The sequence below is a fragment of the Alexandromys fortis genome, unplaced genomic scaffold (genome assembly GCF_014885135.2).
Source record: "Alexandromys fortis isolate MF-2015 unplaced genomic scaffold, M_Fortis_MF-2015_v1.1 scaffold_11, whole genome shotgun sequence".
In the NCBI taxonomy this organism is placed as follows: Eukaryota; Metazoa; Chordata; class Mammalia; order Rodentia; family Cricetidae; genus Alexandromys; species Alexandromys fortis.
Genome location: NW_026067912.1, coordinates 17358946 through 17383559, shown reverse-complemented (window position 1 = coordinate 17383559; position 24614 = coordinate 17358946). Strand labels below are relative to the sequence as shown.

General features: G+C 38.8%; 1 protein-coding gene across 10 annotated transcripts in view; it reads left to right on the top strand.

Moving 5' to 3' along the window:
* The window catches only part of Grik1 (glutamate ionotropic receptor kainate type subunit 1), a 299271-nt gene that overhangs the window by 266700 nt on the left and 7957 nt on the right, over positions 1 to 24614 (top strand). For 6 of the 10 annotated variants that reach the window (XM_050138615.1, XM_050138611.1, XM_050138617.1 and 3 more), the window contains 2 exons: positions 7079 to 7304; positions 15586 to 15836. In XM_050138615.1, coding sequence (XP_049994572.1) covers positions 7079 to 7304; positions 15586 to 15836 — 477 coding nt within the window. Of the gene's footprint in view, positions 1 to 7078; positions 7305 to 15585; positions 15837 to 17193; positions 17366 to 24614 lie in introns of those variants that run through there. The other 4 variants (XM_050138620.1, XM_050138612.1, XM_050138614.1 and 1 more) reach the window with 4 other exon arrangements.

Below are 24614 nucleotides of genomic sequence, written 5' to 3'. Positions count from 1 at the left end.
CTCATTTTTCAAAACTCAACACATTTTTTGTTGCTAAAATCGTCCAAGTGAGTTTATTTGTTCCATTAGCTGGATTTGTGTAAAGTATGGGTTTTTTTTAAAGATGTATAATTTTAGTGTGTGTGTTCATGAGTCTCTGTGTTTGTGTATGTGTGTGCATGAGTAAAAATGCCCATAGGAGCAAAAAGATGGTATAGCATCCTCTGGAGCTAGAATTACTGGCAGTGGGAGCTGCCCAATGTGGGTGCTGAGAACTTAACTCAGGTTATCTAAGCAAGAAATGTTCTAAGTGCAGAGTCATCTTTTCAGTCCCCCAGCTGACGTTTTTTAAGCAAAACCTGGGCCATGTATATGTCTGATATGAGGGAGGTGTCTATATTATTCTTTCATTGTGCCATTTGTATGTGGAAACACACTGGTCATCAAAGACTAGGCATACAGAGGAAGGAGGAAGGGGGATAGAAACACAGCATACATTTCCCAAATTTTAGAAAGCTTTAAACAGACATCCTGATATCCTAGCAATATGGCATTGCCCACAAGGAAAACAGCAACCGTATTTTTTTGGCCAAGGAACTAATGATACTTAACATACACTATACTTTTACAAGTTCGTGGGCTCTCCGAGTCTTAAAGTTTTAATCAGCATGGATCATATAACAGTCTATTTGATGAAAGTGTGACATTCATCTCAAGGACAATTAGCAAGTCATGGTTAGGGAAAGGCCAAGTTCTTCACCAGCTGTCCTGGTACTGCTGAGTTTGATTAGGAAATTAGGTGTCTGCTTATCAAGACTTTATAACAAAAATTTGTAAGTCAGAAAATTCATAATTCAGTAATTCAACAGACTTCAGCAGACACTGTCAACACCCTACTTTGTTGGTATTTGTGATAAAGGTGCTTAACACCCCTGTATTAGCTACCATGCTGCTGTCCCTCCGTTCTGCTGGCTGATGACTTGTTCCCTTTCATCACTGCAATACTCTGAACAGGTAAGGCTCTCGCTGATCTTCTGACTTTCTGAGGCCACAATCAACATCAGAGAGGACAGAATCAAAAAAACAGTTAAACCCTACCTAACCTGATCCTGCACTTTCTACCAAAAAGAACTGGTAGCCACAACATCCAATTAACCTTTCCTTCCATCAAGGGTATACTAGGACATGACTGTCTCCTATCTCATAGAAACTAGAAAAGATACACCTCCTTGCTCCTTGCTGCAGCTCTGTTAATTGCCTTATTAAATAAAGAAAAGAGCCTATCTCTGGTGTCACCGTGGCAATGTAACAAGTCATATTTTTATCCCAAATAATCTTTATGCAAAGCTCTAAGAGACACTTGAGGCTTAAAATAATTATTTACCATAATCACCAACCCAGAGAAAGTTTTGTTTTTAATATATATTGCACAGATAAGGAGTAATATAGGTCATTTCAGGAAATTTGACTAATATCAAAGGCTAGGATGTAAAGTGAGACCTCCCCCATCTGGAGCCATACAGCCTGTATTCAGATCTGACTCTGGCTAATTAGCTACGTAGACCTTGACAGATTGCTTCAATTCTCCATACCTTTAACTTCCCTGCCTGCAAATTGAAGCTAATGTCTAAAACATGAGATTATATTCAGGGTTACATGACTTAATGATGGTAATATGCTTACACAATTCCTTAGCAAATGGTAAGCAATTTCAAAGCTATCACCGTTATCATGAAGTTTTAACTCTAAAAGTGCTCACAGGTTCACTCTCTGCAGACTTCAAATTGCTCTGCTCTGGTCTTTGTTCAGCCTTTTTGCTCATCAATCTCTAGAGAAAAAAAATGTGCCTTCTCTTAAATCCCAAGCCAGTGCCAAGACCCAAAATCTGAAAAAGAAATTCAAAGAAACCCCCTTGGAAACCTTTCCTGAGCACATGCATCGCCTTTGCAGAACTATATCCCAAATGGTTGGTGAGCAGCGAGGGAAGCAGCTACCCTTAGAACTCAGCAAGGCAATTCAACTGAATTCAGCTCAGTATCTTTCCAGTGTCTCCATGATGTCAGCACTGAGGTTGCATGGTAGAAGATAGGAGGAGGAAAGGCTTAAACCTTCTGCAAAGCCTAGAGATAGGAATTGCAATAGACAACTGTGTCACACACAGCCTGCTAAATACAGTAAGCTTACATTGCACCACCAGGAAGTGGGGCGAACAGAATTCCCATGGGCCAAATTGGCTATGAAATAGTCTTGTAAGGACTTCTCAGTAGAGCCTTGCCTTGTACCAAATCACTGTCTTCTCGGACTCAAGCCAGGGGATTATAGAGATTAGATCTAGATTCTGTCTAAAGCGACTTGGATAAAATGGGTTTTAAAATAATCATCACAGACTTGCCATTTCTGGCTTTCATGGTCTGGGGACTTTGAACCAGCTGTGGGAATTAGGAGTTGTAGCCGGGTATAATCTCTTTGCAGTAAGTGGCTAGTACCATCAGCAAAGCAAAGACTATTTCAAGGAGGTCACCGAGCCTTCAACACCTGTGGAACTGATGCTATTGCAGGGAGACAGAGTTCAAACAAAACCACGGGGAAACAGAAAATGAGAGAAATCCCTCAACCTTTTCCACCCTGAAAGACATTCTTCCTATAAGATCTTCTTGTTTGAAAATGCAAGTTCCTTTACCTCCAGTGTCAGAAGATAAAAATGTATTCACTTGGAAAAAAATGGCTTTAAGTTAACCTAACCTTTTAAAAAGTGTGGCATATTGCTGGTAATATACCAATCTTTAACTGTGGATGGGAGAGAAATGTGAGACATATTTGAGCAAAGATGTTTAAGTCTCACCAGGAGAATTCCCTGAAGGAACCAATGAATTGTATAGCTTCAGAGAATGTTCCAATGCCATAGTTTTCTATTGATTCACGGTGAGGGTATGATCAGACAAAATCAGCATACCTGGAAAGACAGAGTCCCCACTGCATCACAGACTCTCTTCTAATAGTCTTCCTTCAATTGATTATTGCTAAATTAAATCAAGTTTCAACATGGTGTGAGATATTATCACTTAATGAAATTTCATTGTATTAAGTGAAACAGCTGTCTTTCAGGCAGGGAATTCCCCTCTGTATGCCGGCTTCATAAGCTTGGATCCTGAATTGTCAATATCTTTTGTTGATATTTAAGGGTACTTTTTAAGATACTTAACACAGAATTATTTTGATCATTGATTTGCTCTGTATGACACATTGTACATGTATAAGGTCACTTTTGACACAATGCCAAAGAGAAAATCTCAATAAGTTATTCCTAATATGCACATGTGTACGATTATGAAAATAAGTAAGGGAAACATGTGTAAACACTTGTGAACATAAGACCTTCAAATACTCTGGCCCAAAGCAGGATTTTATAGATATTGATTCTACTGAATAATAGGATCATATATTTTCCCTGTAAGTGCCATATAACTTGGTTGGAGAAACACTGTGATAAGCAATACTTACCTCAATAGAAATGAAACATCAGAAAGATATATCTAGAAAATGGAGGTTCTGGCCATCTTAAAAGCATCCTGTACTGGAGTGCTCTCGCCTCTCATATCCTGCCATGACAAGCCAGCAGCTGAGAACAGAACTATAGGAAAAACAAAATGCTACAAAAGGCAAGGGAAAATACAAACAATATCCACATTATCTTCCAGATCCCAATTGCTGCTGCACTTCTTGAGACACTGAGTTTTTGTTCAAATGAATAGAATCTGTTGAAAGTCATTAGATACTCTCAAGATATGATATGCAAAGTGCAGGTTCTTGAGCATCCCTCTACAGCAGAGTGCACCTTACAAACACTTAGGTGATTTCTTTATAACATGAGTTAGGCCCGCTAAAATATTCACCTGTCTATGAATTTCATGGATTTTTCCATTCAAACAAACAATTTCCTTTGACTAAGAACCTAGACTCTGGAACAAGAGTACTAAAATGAGACCCTAGCTTTATTACTTTTCAGTGTGATATTCTATTTCTACATCCGTAGAGCAGACAACCTAATGGTACCTCTCCAATTAAATGAATGAGTGCATGCAACATGCTCAGAGCAGGGCGTGTGACACAGTAAGCATTGTCTGTGCTCATTGCTATCACTATTCTCAACAGTTTTTAATGCCCACGTACACATTGAAAGCCACCACCTTGGGAGTACTCAGCCTGCGAGCATTACAAGGCGTGAAGTAAGAAGGAAATAATCATCATCTTTGTTACAGTGACTCTGCCTTCCAACTGATACTTGATAAGAAATGTTTATCATCTGTCACCCGTGTTTATCAGCATAAAGACGGATATATAATCAGGCTGAACCATCCCAAGGAGTTCATCGAACCCTGAGTCCTCTAAGGATATGGGAATTCTAATTGACTTTGGACATATTGAGTGAAATGAGAGGTGATCACTATCCCCATGCATTAATAATCTGTGTATTATGTGGAGTGAATCAGGAGGCTGACTCTTAAATCTAAGTCTGGAGCAGGCTTAGGAAAGGAAGAACACCCAGGCTTCTCATTCAAATGCTTAATTGGGTCTTTTAGCAATTAAAAAATAATAATTTTTGGCAAGGCATACTCATAGTTTTAAGAGGTATTAAGATTTTCATCTTGACAACTAATAAAATTATCTATTAAAAGGTAAACACCAAATTTACTCTGAAATCGATATTTTAAAACCTGACAAAAAATAAACCTGCCTGAGTATAGCATTATGGTGGTTAAAACTCGGGGCTAAGCTGGAAAGAGCCCTCGGTTTGGTAGTGGCTCATCTGCCTACCAACTGTGACCTTTATGGGGCCTTTCTCCCAGGACCTGTTATACAAAGGGCCTGATATAGGGAACAGAGCCATGGACTTGGAGAATCCTTAAGAGAGAGAGATATTTCCCAGCAAATTTTTCTTGGTAGATATCCAATGATGAAAATCCACTATCTCCAAGTGACTGTGTGACTTGAAGGCCCCTGCGTGCTTCCCCCTTACCCCAGATAAGATAGAAATTTATTGTCTTCCTCTTACTTCTACAGAAAAAAAAAACCAATTTTCTAACAAAGACATTTCAACTTAATGAAATTTAAAATAATGAAAAAAAAAACGAATGTTCTGTGAAACTTTTACTTGGAAGCTATGTTGTTCTATGCTGTACCAACATAAAACCAAATAGCCGAAAGGCCTATAGAGGATGCCGGTCCTTTAATAAATGTTGTGTTTGTGCATGTAGATCAAAGAAGATTAAAGTCACTGTCAAACAGTTCTGGCGATGTTGACATCTACCCTACCAGGTCAGCAAGGACCATGGGAAGGAACACTGAATGAACAGGTGCAGTTCCTGGGGTCTAGGATTAGTTCTGATAGTAACTTTCATTGTCACTTTCTGGAGTCTCCAAACAGTCTGTACTGCAAGTTCCTCATCTATAAAAATGATAGTTTAGGTGACTCTATCTCTAAAGTTTCAGATAGCTTTAAATTGTCATACTTCAAAGAAAATTATTTCCCCTTAAGCTAGTTTTCTGAGGAAGGAATAATTTGCTGGAAAAAAAAAAAAAGGTGACCTCCCAGCCTTTGCATAAGTAGATCTTCTCTTCACTAAAAACTTAGGCGTATCAGACTCTTTAAGGCTGGAACCACAAAACAAATGAAGAATCGGCCAGCACCCAGCACACACCTTTGTTGTGGAGACATGAGCTCCAATTTTCAGCTCTCCTGGGGCTGTGGAGTAAGTCCTAGGGGCTTCATCGTGACAGAATGGGTCTCATAAAACATCACCAAGTACAAGGTATGAGTACTGAATTGCTATCTGTCTCATAAGATCTTTCTCAGGGGGCTCTTTAAATGCCTAACAATCCTATCCAAAGCCATCTGTCTCTCTCCACGCCAACTCATGAGGCCTATTCTGTTAACCCAAGTCTTAAATAGACCTAAGAGCCAAATGAATTCCAAGAATGTCTGAGCATAAACAAACTACCAGAGCCAATTACAAAACTACTTCATTCCGTGTCTCCAGGCCCTTCCCATACCAAGGTGTCTATATGTGTCAGAACTGGCTTTAGCTTGAAAACATCCGTAATTTCCACGATGACATTCATCTTTGAAATAAATGGAAGGGTGTGCTGATGCAAATGAAGACAAATTCAGGGGAAAAACTTGAAACGTTATGGAAATTACAGAGTAAAAATGTAAAATGCCTAATCATAGATCACTATTCAAAAGAATGGAAATTCATATCTAAGCAATATGGAAATGTAGGCAGTATGTTTTAAGAAAGAAAAGAAAATAATGAGGTAATGGGGTCTATGTATAGATGCATATATAATCTGTCATATATATAGTCTATTATTGATTCTACCAAAAAGCTGCATAAAAGACATGAAAATCATAGAACACTTTAAAATGAGATATGCAGACCTTGTTATCTAAAATATGATTGCAATGGGANTATATATATAGTAGGGAGATCCTTCTGATTTGAATATTGACTAGAAGAGAGCATTTGCATCCCCTATTTTGCAGAAAATTTAGCCACAGATGTACTTCTTGTACAAAGGAGAGAATGCAAGTGACATACCCAGACTATTCCTAGTAAATTAGTGTTGGCCAGGCACTGGAGCTTCCGTACCTGAAAACACAAAGCAAAGCAGCCACTGAGGTCCAGCGGTAGGAGGGAAGCTGAGTAAATGAGTAGAGTCCTGGAAGGAGAGGGCCTCAGCTTTGCCCACATGGACAGAGAAACACTCTTCTCAAATGTTAATGGGTCGCTAGACAAGTGTTGTTGATATTCATGTCCTTTCCTCCCTAACCAAAATCAAGAAGAGGTCCTTGAGCCATGACATCCATCTGACAAGGTCTTCTTGTCTTCCGATCAAAGCATCTCCACGTAATCTTCTGTAGTGAACTGCGCTCTTCTCAGCTTCCTGTAAGGCGGAAGTCCTAGTCTCACCAAATCAGTTCCGGGCCTACAGAAAGTGTCCCCTTTATTATTGGACCCACGAGGATGGTGAATGGCTTCAGGCCATTTATTTTTCAGCACTCTTCTGCTGGTGGGTGTGCTTTTTTTCCTCTCTACAGAAATCAAAGATCTCCACCTACGAGAAAATGTGGGCTTTTATGAGCAGCAGGCAACAGAGCGCACTGGTTAAAAACAGCGATGAGGGGATCCAGAGAGTGCTGACCACCGACTATGCCCTGCTGATGGAGTCCACCAGCATTGAGTACGTGACGCAGAGGAACTGCAACCTCACCCAGATCGGGGGCCTCATAGACTCCAAAGGTTACGGAGTGGGAACTCCTATAGGTAAGAGGGCAAGGCGCTTGCCAAGGCTAAGCTGGGCCATGCTGGTGGCAAGTATCCAACATATTGAGAAGCATGCAATGTCTGCGGTAGACTCACCAGGAAGCGCAATGTCCGTAAAAAAATAAGGCATGGTTTAAATTGAGGAAGCTCAGATGCTTAGTCTAATAAATTTTCAACTACTATTTTTTATATCTCACCACAATAAATGTTTAATATTTGTGTGATTTTTCATCAATATTAAAAAATATATTTTCCTAATTATCCTCCATACATTATTTTCTTGAATACCTATCTGTACCTAGCTTTTAATGCCTTAAGTTACGTTAGACTATAAGGAAATTAGTTCTACATATAGATGAAAATTAATTCTGAATATGGGAGGCTATTGTTCCATTCTCAATAAATGGGACGACAATAACAAATATGTCAAAAAAAGGGGGGTAGAAATTAAAGTTTGAACTTTGATCAGACAGTAGAGTCAAAAAATAACTACCTAAAACCTCCAGATTTCCTATTTGTTCTGTATAATATTACTGTGCTTCCTCGGGACCCTGTTGCCTAGAAAGAACACACACTCATATACTACCCTCATCTATGACAAAACAGGAATAAACAGAAAAAGTGTCTGTGTCCAGGAAACAATTACTGATGCTTTCTACGAAGAAAATTCTTCCCGTTACCTCTCTCTATAGAACACTGTGCTTGTGGGCTTCTGCCCTAAAGGTATCCTGTTCCTCTCAAGTGAAGCTTTGGTAATCCAAAGGAGAAAAATAAGGACTTTCAGACCTGGGGGCTAAAGCTACAGAAAGTGTAGTGGCTGCTGAGCCGTATAAACAAGGGCCAAGGGTAAACTTGACTTATTGTCCGTACTTGTAATTTGTTGCCATGTTTGGCAGGGATTATGCAGTGTGACCATCAATGTCAGGCAGGGATCATAAACTTCAGTGTTTACAGAAGCCAAGCAGGGATCATGAGTCAAGAGGGTTTGCTTTGCTAGGGAATGCTGTCAACTGAAGACTGTCGGAGACCATGGCTTGTCTAAGAGAGGCCTTCTCAGCAGTCATCAGAAGATCTATAGGACGTTAAGAACATGTATGGTCAGATATTTCATTTTCCCAACAAAACACAAAGTCATAATTTAGGTGAAATAAATTTCCTAAAGTTAATAATTTGACAACCAATTAATTTTGTTTTAAAAACTGTTTTCAACCCATAATCAACAATATTCACCATGTTAATATAAATTAACCAAATAAAGAGCTTCCATTGCACAAACAGTTTGTTTACTTGTTGGAAATATTAGCATATATTCTGAGAAACTACCTTTCTGGTCACTGTTGTCTCTAGATCCTCAGAAGAACAATTACACGAGGGAGCTGTAACTCCCTTCTTGGCCCTCAGTTCTTTTGTAAGAATAGTTTGCTGGGTATATTGGGGTGTACTGGAGAATGCCTTACCTGAATCTGCTTGGAGAGAACGCCAGGCTGAGTGATAACCAGTATAGAAGCATAGAGAAATGGGCTGGGGGGGGGGTCTCCATTTGAGGAATACACTTTTACAGTGGGGCTAAGCTTCTCTTGTCCAGTTTTCTATGCTCCATTTGCTTCATTCAAAGGAAGATTACCACAGTTGTAGGAAGTTTGTGTGAGCCACTGTGTATCTAATTTCCAGTTGTGCTGTCTCTGCCATTCAGATAAGAGCAGCGCTGGCTAAAGGGTCTGGTCACAGAGTGCAGGGTCGCAGCTCTGGAGAGTAAGATTACAGCATTCCTTGAACAATCTGGGATCCGTAGACCATGCTTGTGAAGATCTGTAATAGGAGATGGGCTCCATTTTCTGGTCTCTTTATTCTTTTAATTTTTAAAACTTTCATAAAAATGTAAATTACATCATTTCTTTTTCCCTTTTCTACCTCTTCTGTGTCTGCTTCCCCCAGAATTCACCACTTCCTCTTCTTTAACCACTGCTGTTTACATACATAAAAATCCATCCTGTTGAGCATGTTCAGTGTTACCTACATGCATATTTCTAGAGCTGATTGCTACAGAATTACAAATGGGAGCTCATCCCTGGGGAAAACTAATTCTCTGAGCAGTTGTTCATTGCTTTCAGTTCTTATTCTAGGGTGAAATTCATGAGATTCGCCTCATCTACACTGGAGTGTCTCACCAGTGTTGAATTGCTCAGGTCTTGTTCCGGTAGCCATTTTGAGATTTCCTAGGTTCAGCTTTCCTGTCATAGATAGATGGCAAAACTTACAGTGAAATGTTGGTGCCCTGCCTCTTACAATCTTTGCCCCCTGTCCTCCACATGTTCCCTGAGACTTGTGTGCAGGAATCGTGTGCTATAGATAAGCTAGAGGTGGGCACACACCATGGTCATTTGAGTCATCTGTCCACTGCATTTTGATTAGCTAGAGCCACTGGCCTTCACTCCACATTCTTCTCAGAAAGAGCAACCAATCCAGCCTTAGTAGATTCCTTAGATGCCTCTTCTTGTGGCTGCTCTGAGCTGAGCAGAGGAGAGGGGTGGTCTGGTTTATCATGTTATTCTGGCTGAACTTTCATTAGATGCCACAAGCAAGCAAGCAAGCAAACAAACAAACAAAGCTACTTAGGAATGGTTTGGGTAGAAGGCGCTGGTCCAAAGAGCTTATTGGAACTAGATCTTTGGTTGACAAGGGCTTAAAATCTGGCAGCAGTGTCATCAGCAGGTGGAACTCTCAACTCCAGACGACACAAACCAAGGTGACCAAGACCTGCCACTGGTTTTTAAACCCCACAGTCAAGCTCTCTTAGGGATAAGCACTCCCGAACCTCACTACCACACTGGATAACACTTAGATTTTGTTGCACTTGTCCGCATTTGTTAAATGAAAACAGCCTCTACCTTCAGCACATGGGCTACAGGTTCTATCTTAAATAACAATCTACAAATCTAGGGCTCTGCAGTTTTGAGGCAAACTAATGCAAGTAAAAATGACTATTACCATATTATTGAAATTTTGGGCTAGCTTAGCTATCTGATTGGTGAGGTTTATGAATCGTCTTCAGGCAATGTCTCGGTTTCATTTCTATTGCTGTAATAATAAAATAGCACCGACAAATAGCAACTCAGGGGAGAGAGGAGTTTATTCCAATCACAATTCCATGGCTACAGTCCATTCTAGCAGGGCAATCACAGTTGCAAGAGCTGGAAGCACCTGATCACGCCCTCGGTCAAGAACAGAGAGACAGGAATGCAGACCTGTTTACTTGCTTGCTTGTGTTTAGCTGGGTTTCTCCACTCTTAATACAGTTAAAGGGCCCCCGCATAGGGGTAGTGCTGCCCAACAATGGTCTAGATCTTCCCATGTAACCAGTTTAATTAAGACCTCCCTCCCCACAGGCAAACCCAATGTAAGCAATGCTTCATTGTGCACCTCTTCCTAGGAGATTCCAGGCAGTATCGAGTTGAGAACTAAGCTAACCCATGAACAAAACAAAAACTGAACAACAGGCTAGTCACACACACACATACACACGCACAGTTTTAAACATTTGAGAAGGTAGCAGAATGTCAAAACTCTGTTGTGTCATGAGACAAAGAATTAGGGATTTTAGACATCCCCTTGAGGCAAGAGGAAATTAAGATAGGAGATAGTTTGGAGCTGATCAGCTGGAGCACAGTTGCCTAGCAATGTTCTGGGTGTCTTCTTTAGTGGGATAAAGCTGGAGACCTGAACAACATTTTACCTTTGTAAAATGCCTTTGAAGTTTGTAGAAATCCCAGGCCCCCTGAAGAAGCTCGCAGGGTGAGAGTCCCTGTGGTACTACTATTGGCTCATGCATATTTTATCCTTTGGTTACACTTCCCCACCACTGTCTAGAGCATGGAGGTGGTAACAGATTAACCTCCATTTGTTTAATAAATCTAAACCTCTACGGTCAGTTCAATTTGTGGTAACGAATTTAGCCTCTATGGTCAGTTAAGCCTTTTTATGAAGTGCTCTTAGGGATATAGGATGAGTGTGATCATCATCATCATCAAATGTATCGTCATCATTATAATTAACAATAATAATAATATAGACGGATGTATTATCAGTATTAGAGGCATGTTTAAAATTTATTGTCAAATTCAAATGGCATTTTTTTCTTTTAAGAAAAAAAAGGTGTCACACAGAAACATACAGAGCAAAATATCACATCATGGACGTAGATGACAACTGGACCAATAGACAAGATGGCATAGAAACAATCGAAATGAGCAATTAGAAGCACACCTTCAAGAGTCTCAAAGGTCATATGACACAGAAACAAGGAGGAAACAAATGTATCCCAAAGACACAAAGGTTAAACAATGAGAGCATCCCAGTGGTGCAATAGATCCAAAGTGACGCTTACCTTGAAGACTCAAAGAAGAAAGCTAGTGAGTATCGCAGGGAAAGGATCAGGCAAAGGAATAAAGCTGGGTGGCCATCTAATTCTCATGAGATTTCCTGATAGAAATACCAGTGATCCTGGTAGTTCTCCCAGTGGGAACTCTTATATAATTCATTCAGCTTGTTTTCAGGCAGCTGAAGAAGACTGTTAGACAACAACTAAATGGACATAAGGATCATTTTGGTCTTATATCAATGTCCTATCTCCCTGACCCCACTTGGCTATCTCATTTCACATAATATACATGACAGAAGATGAGAAAAATTTCCTTATGCTTCCTCACCACTGGTTTAGTAAATGAAACACAAGTCAGAGGAAAAAAAAAAAACATCAGGAATGGATGCCTGTGCCTTAATCTTTGCACTACTGGGAGCCCAGGGTTGATTGTGACACACTGTGGCAACTAGAGTTTCTTAACTCAGCTACCTTTAAGCTGGATTACCTGACACCGAAACTTTCTCCTCTCATCTTCTATCACACCTTCCCTACCTACCCTACCCCTTCTGCACCCCTCTTTGACACCAGGTTTTCTGTGTGGTAGGAAACAGAATGGGTATCACTCCGAGAGTGGCAGCATGCGAACATGAGAATTTCAATTGCTGTTCCTTTTAAAGAATACCTAGAGGCTGAGGATTCTGCTCAGTGGTGAACTGCTTGCCCAGCAAGTGCAAGGCCATGGTTTTGATCCTTAACTCTGAAAACAAAATAAAAAAAAAAAGAATGGAATACTTGAAATCTAAATTTTCTGGCAGTATAGTGGTGGTGAGGCTAGAACTGTGGGAGCTTATTCTTTCTGCTACTCTGCTGAGTGAATACAGTGATTTGTGGATTGCATTCTACCCCCACCACACACACACACAAACACACACCCGTGAATGGCTGACTCTGTGACGGGTCTACAGTCTACATTTACATAGTATGATATCTATTACACCGAGAGACCTCAACAGACTCATTCAGTCTCTCCTGCCAACTTTACCTATCACAAACGCTAATGTTAAAGAGCATCCATCTCCCCTTCCTAGATGACAAGAAATACACTCTAGGAATTTTTCATACTGGTGATAAACCTGTCATGCTTTTAAAGCAAAAACAATGAGCGAATAATTGGAACAGATGGTGGGCTTCAGAGTGAACTCATCCACGGGGAATACAGCTGCTGGAAACATTTAAGAGATGCTTCTTTTGTGATGAATTTATACTTTAAGGGAGATCAGTTGCTATTCAGGACGATCCATGGGTACACACACATCATTTTTCCCAAAAGATTTGCAAGAAGTCAGTTCTGATGTCAACCAGGACCACTTTAGAAGGAGCTAAAATTGAACCTAAAAGATATGCAGATATGAAAAGGTCTCTGCCACGTCTAGTCTTGTCCTGAGTCCCCAGAGACTCCAAAGTCTCTCCCGTGATAGAAGATTGGCAAAGTTGGCTCAGTCACAAGCTAAAATTGAAAACTGCTGCTCAGAGGCTCTAGAAATGTGCCTCCTGAGGGATTTAACATCAAACTTCAAGAGAGTGAGAGCAGTTAAGATTTAAACAGGTTCCTGGAAGACTGGAAATTGCCTTCCTTAAAGACCAACATTAAGCAGAGATTGGATCTCCATCTGTCCATAAGGTGTTAGGTCTCGCGCAGCCTGAAGGCAGGAGGAGAGTGGCAGCAAGCATTTATTGTGCACCCACTGCGTATATCACTATGACGACTGTGCAGCCAGGGCTAGGAGTATTGCTCTCATGCTCGTCATAACGCTTCCATGTACCTAAGAGTAAAACACTCCAGGGTCTGTCATTTGCCTGTGCACTCTAGGGATATTAACGCTGCTAATTTTGCCTCCACCCATTGTTCTGGGAAATCTTAAGCAAGTAGTTGATATCTCTTACTCGGTTTTCAAAATCAATTTTTCTCAGCCAAAAATCCATACTCTGAACTGACAAGCTACAATAACCCCTCCAAAGTATTCCACTCCTCCTTTAAAGTAGATTTGGAGTGCTGACAATTACTTTTTAAGTCTTATGCGGAAATAAATGACAAATGACAAAATACTGAGCCTGAGCTTAGAGAACTTTGGCTGTGGCGTAAGACATAAGTCATCTGTAGGGATGGGAGGCAACCAGAAGCACTTTCACAGAACTAGCGCTGAGATGTAAGGAAAGAGGAGAAATGACTTGGATTCTTGACTCCTAAACACACCTTCAGATTTTAAATTTCTTTAAATCTCTTTGACAAACGGTCTTGACTTTATTATTTTTTAAAATTTTTTCCTTGCCTTTAAGATAACTGACTTTTCACTTTGCCTTTACCTGGAATGGCTTTAAGCTTTGTAAGCAAAGAGAGCTACCTACTACTGAGGAGATGAAATACTACCAAAACTGTCGCCATCCAGGGGCATAAACAAGTAAAGGAATCTTGTTTTACCTCTTTTGCATTGATTAACACAGGAATTAAGAGACTATGTCTCAATATATGTACTTTGGCATTTTCTATAATAATTTCCTTTATAATTAAAGTTTCAGTGGAATTACAAGAAGACAGACCATAAATATTACCAAGTTCTTGCCGTCGACTATTATAGCACCTCAGAATTATTTAGAACATAATTTATCTTGATTGGAACACGAATCACTACGGATGAACCACTGTAAACAACACCTGAAATTTTTCAATGTCTTATGTTGTTGATTGTTTTACTCTTTTTACTCTTGGCTCTTTTGAAGAACCCAAATAAATCACACATGGAGTCTTATTCTTTCTTATAAATGTCCAGCCTTGGCTTGGCTTGTTTCTAGCCAGCTTTATTAACTTAAATTATTTCATCTACCTTTCGTCTCTTGTCTTTTTCCTTTTCTTTCATAATCTTACTTTCACTCTTATTCTGTGACTTCCGTGACTGGCTATGAGGTTGGGTGGCTGGCCCCTACAGTCCCCGTCTCCTGGTTCTCTTGCTCCTTCTCTTTCTTTTCTCAGATTTCTTCCTCTATTTATCCTCTCTGCCTGCAAGCCGTACCTATCCTTTTTCCTGACTCACTATTGGCTGTTCAGTTTTTTATTGGACCATCATATGTTTTAAACAGGCAAAGTAATACAGCTTCACAGAGTTGAACAAATGTAACATAAAAGAATATAACACATATTTACATAATTAAACAAATGTTCCAGACATAAACAAATGTAACACACCTTAAAGTAATATTCCACAACAGCCTTGCACAGTAAACATTCCTTGATTGTCATAGCTCAGTCTAGGGTAAAAGAAAGGATCTGCTTCATGCAACAGCCCTAGAACCCAAATTCCTTCTACTCCAGGACTCTTCCGTCACTGGTGACTTGAAAGTGTTTTCTTGTTGCAATGTATCTGAGGAAAGAGAGCAAGCAGAGCATGTTGGGAAGGGGTATGACATGAGAATAGAAATGTTATCCATCACTTTAGCTTCCCTTGTCCAGAAATATGGCCATAGCGGGACTCTAATGAAGTTAGGAAAATAAACGGAAGAACAGCAAAACTCAGCCACAAAAAGAGATCACCAAAAGGCCAGAAAAGGTAGAGTTGAAACAACAAATCTCATGACTAAATACGGATTTAGTGAAGAACTCAGCAGAAGCAGGAATGTCATAAAATTCCTATTTAATGTATCTTAATTTAGAATAAAAAACACCCTGGGCCAGAGTAAACCTCAACATGTCACCTCTCCTTCTAACTAGAGTCTTCAAGATATAAGATTGGAAATTCCCAACTTTGACTAATAGATTCTTACATCAAGTTTGCAGCACTCTGGAGTATTCATTACTAAGATAGTGAAATGACTTGACATTGTCTTATCCCGTTGATGACCAACATCCAAATCATGCCCAACTTCCAGGCTCTCCTTACCGGGATAAAATCACAATTGCCATTCTTCAACTACAAGAAGAAGGGAAGCTGCACATGATGAAAGAGAAATGGTGGCGAGGAAACGGCTGCCCCGAAGAAGAGAGTAAGGAAGCCAGTGCTCTGGGAGTGGAAAATATTGGGGGCATCTTCATTGTTCTGGCTGCGGGACTTGTCCTTTCTGTGTTTGTAGCCATTGGAGAATTTATATACAAATCACGGAAGAACAATGATTCTGAGCAGGTGAGTCACCTCTTTCTAAGGCTGGGGAGTTTTACCTTGAACTTGTCTTAAATGTGAAAATGTGAAGGATATGTTCCCTCTTTGTCACACAGTCTAATGAGTTAGATGCCCAGAAGAGCCATTTCTGAGTTAGAGCAAAGAGCATTGAACCCCTGCCAGGTGCCGCTGGCACAGTAGCTCTTTCAGTTATTAAGGAGAAGGAGGAAGAGTCTTGTACACTAAATCTAATTAGCACTATTTGGGATGACAGTGCGGAAATTCAAATCTCAGTTCATTTCTTCAACCGTTATTTGCTCTTAAGATAGAAACTATAGGAAGAGCAAGGGAGGCATAAATCCGAAATTACAGGAGACCCTTGTGAGCAATGGACCCAGACCTTCAGTATATATTCTGAGCACATGTGCTCTTGTGAAACAACTTCTATAAAAACACAAAGCAGTTTTTTAAATTTGGCATTTTACTTACATCAATACATATATATATATATATATATATATATATATATATATATATAATGTGTAGAAAGAGAATTCATACAATTTCCCTACAGATAGGATAAATAACAAAAAATGACAATAAAATATATTTGATACTTTATTTTTCAAAATTGCGTCTAGGATAATGGGCAATTTCAATAGTCAAGCCATTTTTACTTATTTTATTTTTTAAAGTCATTACACATAGAACTTCAGTGCTTTGGGGGGAAATCCACAATGACTGTGATTTAAGATAATTCCTCACTAAAATAAATAAAATACACAGCTTCAGGACATTGTAATATATTAACCCAGTAGTTTAGTCTACCGATACTACTAGAATTTCAAAGCTAAGAGCTATTAACAAACAGCTTGTTTAATGCTCTACTATCAATATTATGAAACTTTAATAATTTTCAAGATAGGACTTCATATGTCCATTTCTCACAGAGTCTTGAAAATTGTGTGGCTGGCTTTGATTAATAACTAGATACTAGAACCACTTTCTTGATGTGAAAACTGTGTTTTAAGTGCTCGACACTAGGCATAATTTATTATAACCTTCTTTCTCTATGGAAACCCTCCCCAAAATATAAAGCAGTTATGAGGCTATGGGTCACCCCTTCCCTGGACCTCATTCTTGAAAACTGTCTTGAGGTGATAGGTAGAATGGACTGATCTGCCCTAACTTTCAACCCGCTCTTGAGGTGTCTTGTTTTATGCTACTAATTCGAAGAATAAACGCTTGTATATATTATGCTTTAATGTGCTGCTTCATAACTGCTGGCTTCATTTTATTTTAATTTTTCATTTAAACATTCATTCTTGCTTTTCATTTATTCACTTTCTGTATTTTTTTTCTCATTTCTTTTGCATGCAAGGCTTTTTGTTTCTTTTATGGACTGCAGTGTAAACAAACCCATCCGACCAACTCCACTTCCGGGACTACTTTATCTACAGACGTAGAATGTGGCAAATTATTACGAGAGGAAAAGGGGATTCGGACACAGTCCTCAGTCCACACTGTATAACTGAGTTTTTCAGAAGGTGTTCCCAGTGGAACTGTTTGTAATGAGTGTTGTTTGTGCCTGAGTCTACTAGGCGGAAGTGGCCATCATGTCCTTTCCCTTTACACTAACAAAATGTACATACACTACTCCAGGCACTCCACTTGGGCCCCGGGGAAACAGAAGTGTACTAGACACCGATGCAGGGTTTGAGGGGAATATAGACTCCTGGATGCATGTACATACAAAACCTATTCTATCCAACATTGTCGTCTTTCTGTTTTCTTTATGCATTAAAAGTAAAAATAACCCTTTCTTCACAAACAAAAATTGAGACACAACAGGGAAAATCACGGGCAAATGCTAATTCTGTGTGCACTTCTTTTCATCTTTGTGAACTTTCCCCTCCTCTTCCTGTCTCATGTATTCTCTAGACTTATATATTTCAAATTCCCTTTAGCCATGTCTTCTCAATAAGTATACAAGTAACTCTATAACATTGTTAATTTTTAATTAAATTGATCCCAAGGTTTTAAACGTATTATTTACTCAAAACTTAATATCATGGCTCTTAAAGACTTAGGGATCATCTCTGAAAGAATAATGGTTGAACTTGGATGCAAGGGGCATTATGTCATCTGAGATCCACTCGGGGATTGAGGTATAGGCAAAATGATTTCTGGACAGAAACCCAGCAACATCCGGTTTTCATACACTAGTTAGCTGTCATCTATAGGTGTAGAGCCACTAAGCACCTCATTTGCTTTCAGATTATGTATATTTCTTTGAAGAGCCAAGCAGAGTCATAAGTCTGAACTAATTCATGGCATCTTCTGTTTTCTGCTCACCCACACCCACACTTTGCAACAATGAACATTCTCTCACACCACACTATTGCATCCCCTTCTTGTTCACCTAAGATAGAGTAGTTCTTGTTGGAGCCATCTTTTCTGAGCCTTGCCAAATTTACATTCATTTCCCTGGGCCCATAGCCATTATTAATGCAGTCCAACTGTGCTGTGGAGAAGGGGAAGGGGAGAGAATTTCCATATGCATTAGCTGCGGATCTCTGCAGATTTATTTTCTACCTGCATTCAAAGTGCTGTGAAGAATCCCCACACTAACTCACTTGGTGACATAGAAGCCAGTGGCAGGCTTAATTTGGTGTGACAAAGAATGTCTGCTGCTTGCTCTGAGTTCACTCACCCTTCTCGGAGAGTCGGGGAATGGAACTGTCTTTCACCTCCTCTCAATATGGGATCAGTTGGACTTTGTTCTCTACCGGGAAATTACTCCTTGTCATATCAAGGGATCCCCAGGAATATCCCAGCCCAGGAATATGTTCCAGAAAGGAGTTGTTTGGCATCTGGGTAACCACGTTGTATGACCATTTCAGTCACAACTCTTTCTAATCAATCTTATATTTCCTCAGTAAAGCATGATCAGAAAATTTGACTCCTGCACTGATTCTGTCTATGACTATTTCTTTAAATATATGAGCTCTTATGAAAATATCTAAAAATTATATTACTACATATTTACTGTTATTAAAGTAAAAAAATCTGTGTGTCACTGATCAGAATTTTTATTCTCACAGTCAATAGAATCAGGTGGGATAAAGGCTCCATGACTCTTAGTTTCATGATTTATTGATTCAGCATACAGAAACCACAAACAGCTTAAGTTTATTTCCCAGGAACTATTTAATATACCCACATGGATACAAAGTTTCTGAGCCACTGATGATTAAAAAAAAAAGTCAGATGGTGATAACTAGCAAAACTCACCTTTCAGAACAGCTCATCCTTAAAATGTGTTCAGAGATGAATAAAACTAATTTCCTTCGAAAGTTAACAATAGGAGGGCTTGGAATATAGCTTGACTGAGATAATGCTGGCCTCATATGCATGAAGCTCTGGGGTAGGACTCCCCAGTCCCAATCACGCACAAACCTATATGTGCTATCACAAATCTGTAATCCCAGCACTCGAGAAATAGAAAGAGGATTAGAAAGTCAAGAGCATCCTTTACTATGTACTAAGTTTGAGGGAAGCCTGGACTACATGAGACTTTGTGTCAAAAACAAACAAACAAAAACAAACAAACAATATTTTGGTACTGTTTTAGATTATACTATCTAATTCTGTTATTTACTCAGTATTTTATGGTTTTCAAAATGTTTGCCTATACAACGTTACATTTGATCTTTCAGAAATTTTAATTCAGCTTTATCATCATAAATAATAGCGATTAGAGTCCTAAACCTTGAGTTATGACATTAAAAATTAAAAGAGAATTTTATAAATTATCCAAACTTAGGTTCAAGCACAGCCACGTGTGTCATCACTGTAGGCCACTTACTATGTCCTAGCTTCAGTGCCTAACATCCCCCACTAGGAAATCGTTTCTAGAATACAAGGTTGCTTCGGAGTATTTCTGATCACAGGTACCACTGGAAAGTGCCTCATTAATGACGGTTTCATGGTTAAACAACCCCAAAGGAACCACACTCTACATTTCCTTGCCAGGTGGCATCTTAGTATATTTAATACGTTGTCATGGACAGAAAATTTCCAACTTCTCAGTATCTCTCAAGCTCTCAAGTCATAGTATATTTTCTATAAAGACCCTGGGAAGACTGGTGTGACCCAGATGACTCTCTAGGAAACACAAGTATGTCAATATCAATGATATGTGATTGATATCAGTGATGTTATAACAATAATATCAATACCCATGATGATGTGGAAGACACTATATACTGTGTGTGGTTTATAAACTATTCAACAATTAAGCATCACTTGGATCAGTTTCAACTTCTCTAAGCTTCAATTTCCTTAATTTTAAATTATAGTATAAACAAAGGTGGTTCTTTTGTTTTCCTGCTGCTCTGACCCAAATAGTCACACAGAAACTATATTCATTACAACACTATTTGGCCAATGACTCAAGCATATTCCTAGTTAGCACTTATATCTTAAATTAACCCATGTCTATTAACCTGTGTATTGCCATGAGGCTGTGGCTTATTGGTACTTTTCTATCATCCTTCTCCTTCAGCAACTATATAGCGTCTCCTTGACTCCACCTACTCTCTCTATATATCTCAGTTCAGATTTCCTGCCTGGCTATATTCTGCCCTGCCATAGACCAAGACAACTTCTTTATTAACCAATGGTAATAAAACATATTCACAACACACAGAAAGGAATGCCACATCATTCAATATGATGCTACTACTATATACACCATGAGAATTAAATCAAGTCTAATCATGACATAGCAAATAAAGCCACTTATAAAGTCTTGATAATAAATGCTATACAAAAAATAATTGCACCCTACAGAAAAATTAAATCTCTCTCTGGTCACATAAGCAGTAAGAAAAATAAATTCATCACGTTAAAATAAACTCAGATTTAGAAAACAGGATTACAAATGAAAATATATAAACTCTATCCAGTTTTCCCTGCACACATGTTAAAAAAATAATAAAGTTACTCTATTCAAGAAAAGGGTCTGAATAGGTAAGATATTAAGATGCATATAGTAGCAACTCTGAGCCCTCTGTCTGCTTTAATTGGTCTGAAGTTAGGGCAAGGCAATTGTTATCATTTGAGATGCTCAACTGATTCTAATAGTCAAAAAGAGTTAAGATTCAGTAATCTAAACACTAGTTTGTGGATATAATTGGACCTAATAATCATTGATTTTTATGAATTGACTCAGGCTAAAAATAGAGCCACTAATCCTAAAAGAGAGGGAGTTTATATATTTAGCATCTGATATTCAATGGTCCCTTTATGTGAATACTCAAAGAAGAAATTGCATATCTTTAGAGACAGAAACTTTATGATATTCAATTCATTATCTCTACATTTGCATGTGAAACATAGAGCTATTCCTATTCAAAATTATGAAGTAAGTAGTTTGTTGCTGCTTTGGGCCTTCATACATTTTTCTATATTTCTTTTATCAGTCCTTCAGACAACCAGTTCTTGTTGCCATGGAAATAACTGCAAAGACCACATTGACCTCTGCAGGGTCCATTGCATTTCAAGTGAAATTTAGAACAAAACCCATCAGACTGTATTTACATCATTAGTTCAGAGACTTTAGTGTAAATCACAATCATCTGGGGGGTGATTCACATTTCCTGTCCTCAAGCTCCACATGTTCACTTTGGTAGACACAGCCAGGAATCCGGATGCTCAATAAAGCCTGGAAAAGGATATTTAAAATACATTGTATGCATTAGTTTCCATTAAAGTTAGTTTGGATGTATTGATTTTCTCCAAAATTGGGTCATATTCATGAGTCTTGAACTATCTTGAATACTAGGAATTTTTAAATAGTTTTTCTTACATGAATTATTTTTTCAATAATTTTGAGTATAGTTGTTTTACTTTAAAGCACTTGGCACACACGGGTTTTTATTAAAAACTACCATGAACGTAACAGTTTTGTCAAGTTGAATGGTAATCATGACCTGTTGTAAAACAGTAGCAGGTTGTAGGTTTTATTTTTAAAATACTGCTTAAAGTCAGATAGAAGGATATTAAAGATTGAACAAAGACATCAACAATAATAAAAAACATTATGTTAATTTTTTCTTCATAAATATGTCAATCACCTAATCCAAGGAGGAAAAAAATGAAGCTCCACATTGTACTTTGCTGTACTAGACTAAAATTATAAATCAATTTTAACATTTTTTTCAGCAAAACTGCATGAGAAACATGAAAATCAACTGGATTTTTATTCTTATAAACTTATCCAAAGAAAATCACTTCCAAAAATCCTCACTATATTTGAGAAGCATTATATTATACTCTATGAGCTACAATGCAATACTACAATGAATTCCAATTAATTTTCAAGAACATGGCGTTTATCCTACAAGATCGATTTGCTAGTAAGCCTGAACAACATGGAAAAGCAAGAGAAAAGAATTATGCTTTCTGTACTGCCTTCTGCCCACCATTAATTAACCCCAGCGGAGAGTAAAGCACCTCTGCAGGCTGCTGACATACAGGGCACTTGTAGGAACAATCTCACAGAGCTTCTCACATCCGTGGAATTTCATGTCCAGATTACAGGGTTTAAAACCATTCAGCTTTCAAAATGTCTTCCATAGAAACTGGTAATATGGACAAGAAGATCTTTCCTTAAAATCTCAAAGAATCTCTATTTATAATTATTAGAGCATTCTGGAAAAAGTAAGTCATTACTACATTTGCACAGCTGCCTGGTTCAACACCTCACCAATCCTGAACATCACTAATGTCAGGCCAGACTCAACTACTGACCTAAACTGCCCAGTAATGAGCACAATGTACGCACAGCAAAATTAATAACGAAGACCAAAGGGATGGGGTGCAGTTATTGTGCTTCCCGAAACAAGACAGTGCAGGAAACTGAACCAGAATAGTCTTTCTTCCCAATATTTCAATTGAATGACATTTTCAAACTTAAAACATTCATATATAAAATGATCAGCTTCTGAACATAAGTCTTCCGTGATCTGATTCTTGAGTCATTTACAACAACAGGGACTAAGAAACTCCCATACACAAGAAGTCTTCCCAAGCCTGGCATGTTTCCAGGCACTTAGAAATATCTGTAGCTCCAGTTTTTTGTTTTGTTTTGATTTAAATCTTTGGCTTGATTAATTTATTTAACAAATAATGCAGGCCGGGCGGTGGTAGCGCACGCCTTATTTTCCCAGCACTCGGGAGGCAGAGGCAGGCGGATCTCTGTGAGTTCGAGGCCAGCCTGGTCTACAAGAGCTAGTTCCAGGACAGGAACCAAAATCTACGGAGAAACCCTGTCTTGAGAATTAAAAATAAATAAATAAATAATAATAATAATAATAATAATAATGCAGAAGCCTGTTCTTTTTGTATTGGTAGGAAGACTGCCTTTGCCTAGAAACCCAAGCATCAGAGCATTGAGGAGACATTTAGTATTCATATAGAAAAGCTGCATCGGGATACAAATAATTCTTCTTAAAAGCCCAACTCTAAAAGTCCTGTGTGACCCAATAGACAGGATCTTGAAAAATAATTCAATCCTCCACACTGCTGTTAAATGGCCCTGTGGCCCTGGGACTCTGAGCAAGTGAATTTGCTACCCCCCGACCTCTGTTTCTTCAACTTTAAAAAGATGGAATTTGAGGTTACCATATCACTACAATGGTTTTGAAATACACTAGAAAAATAGAAAGGAAATAAAATAACAAAAGTGGTATGAAAATAAGATACTTGTGCGTGTACATGTTTTAAGATGACTGTGTGTCTGATGAACACATTAAATTTTTAACATGATAAGCAGGATCGCATTGCCCTGCCAGTACTTCAAAGAAGGGCCTCCTGGGGATAGAGAAAATAATCCAATCGACCAACACAGCGAAGGGGTGAGGGGATGCCCACACAGTCAATCATGTGCAAGTTGTTCCAAACAGTGATTATTGCAGAAGTGGGATCATTCTCAATTTGGATGAACCTACAGATTAAATTAACCACACACATACACAACGTACACACACACACAGATTCAGACAGACAGACAGCAAGGAGGCATGTACATAGAAAGTTCTTGGAAGCATATAATTAATTGCACACAAATTGGGAAAGTAGAAATAAACTGGACTGGTTACATAGTCAGGCCCAAGTCTGAAAGCAGAACCTATCTAAGAATGCTGGGAAAGGTAGTCAGAGTGGGTGGCATGTATTTGTTTTCCATATTTGCTTTATCAAGTTAGAGGGCAGTCAAACTTTCAGCATTTGAGGACCAAGCTGACTATTCAAATTTGTGGCACAGCAGTGCTCTCAGAATACATGACTTTTAGCTGCAGAATCCAGATGTTTCATTTAATAAATCAAATGTCCCAATTGAAATAGTTTGTAAGTAGCAAGGAATCCAACCCTAGAGACGGAGGTAATATGGACGGTGCTGTTTTCCTTCTCATTCCGCTTCCCTTACCTGGTTTCCACCACTAGGGCAAAAGGAGAGCACTGAAGGGAAACCACGAATGCTTAGATGCCACTTGAATTTCTAAGACCAGTTCAGAGTCCACCCCCAAGTCAGCACAGGACAGCAAGTGGAAATCTCAAAAGAGGTCTAAAGGAACAGTTAAAGGAATACCTTCATTCACTTCACCAAAGAGCCCAGTAAGTGGTAAGAGTTGTACAGAAATCTTCCATCTATCTCTTGAATGACAGGAAAAACAGTATTAGGTAATGAGCCTATGGAGGCCTCCAAAAAGTCTTGCTCAAATTCACACCAAAAACTAT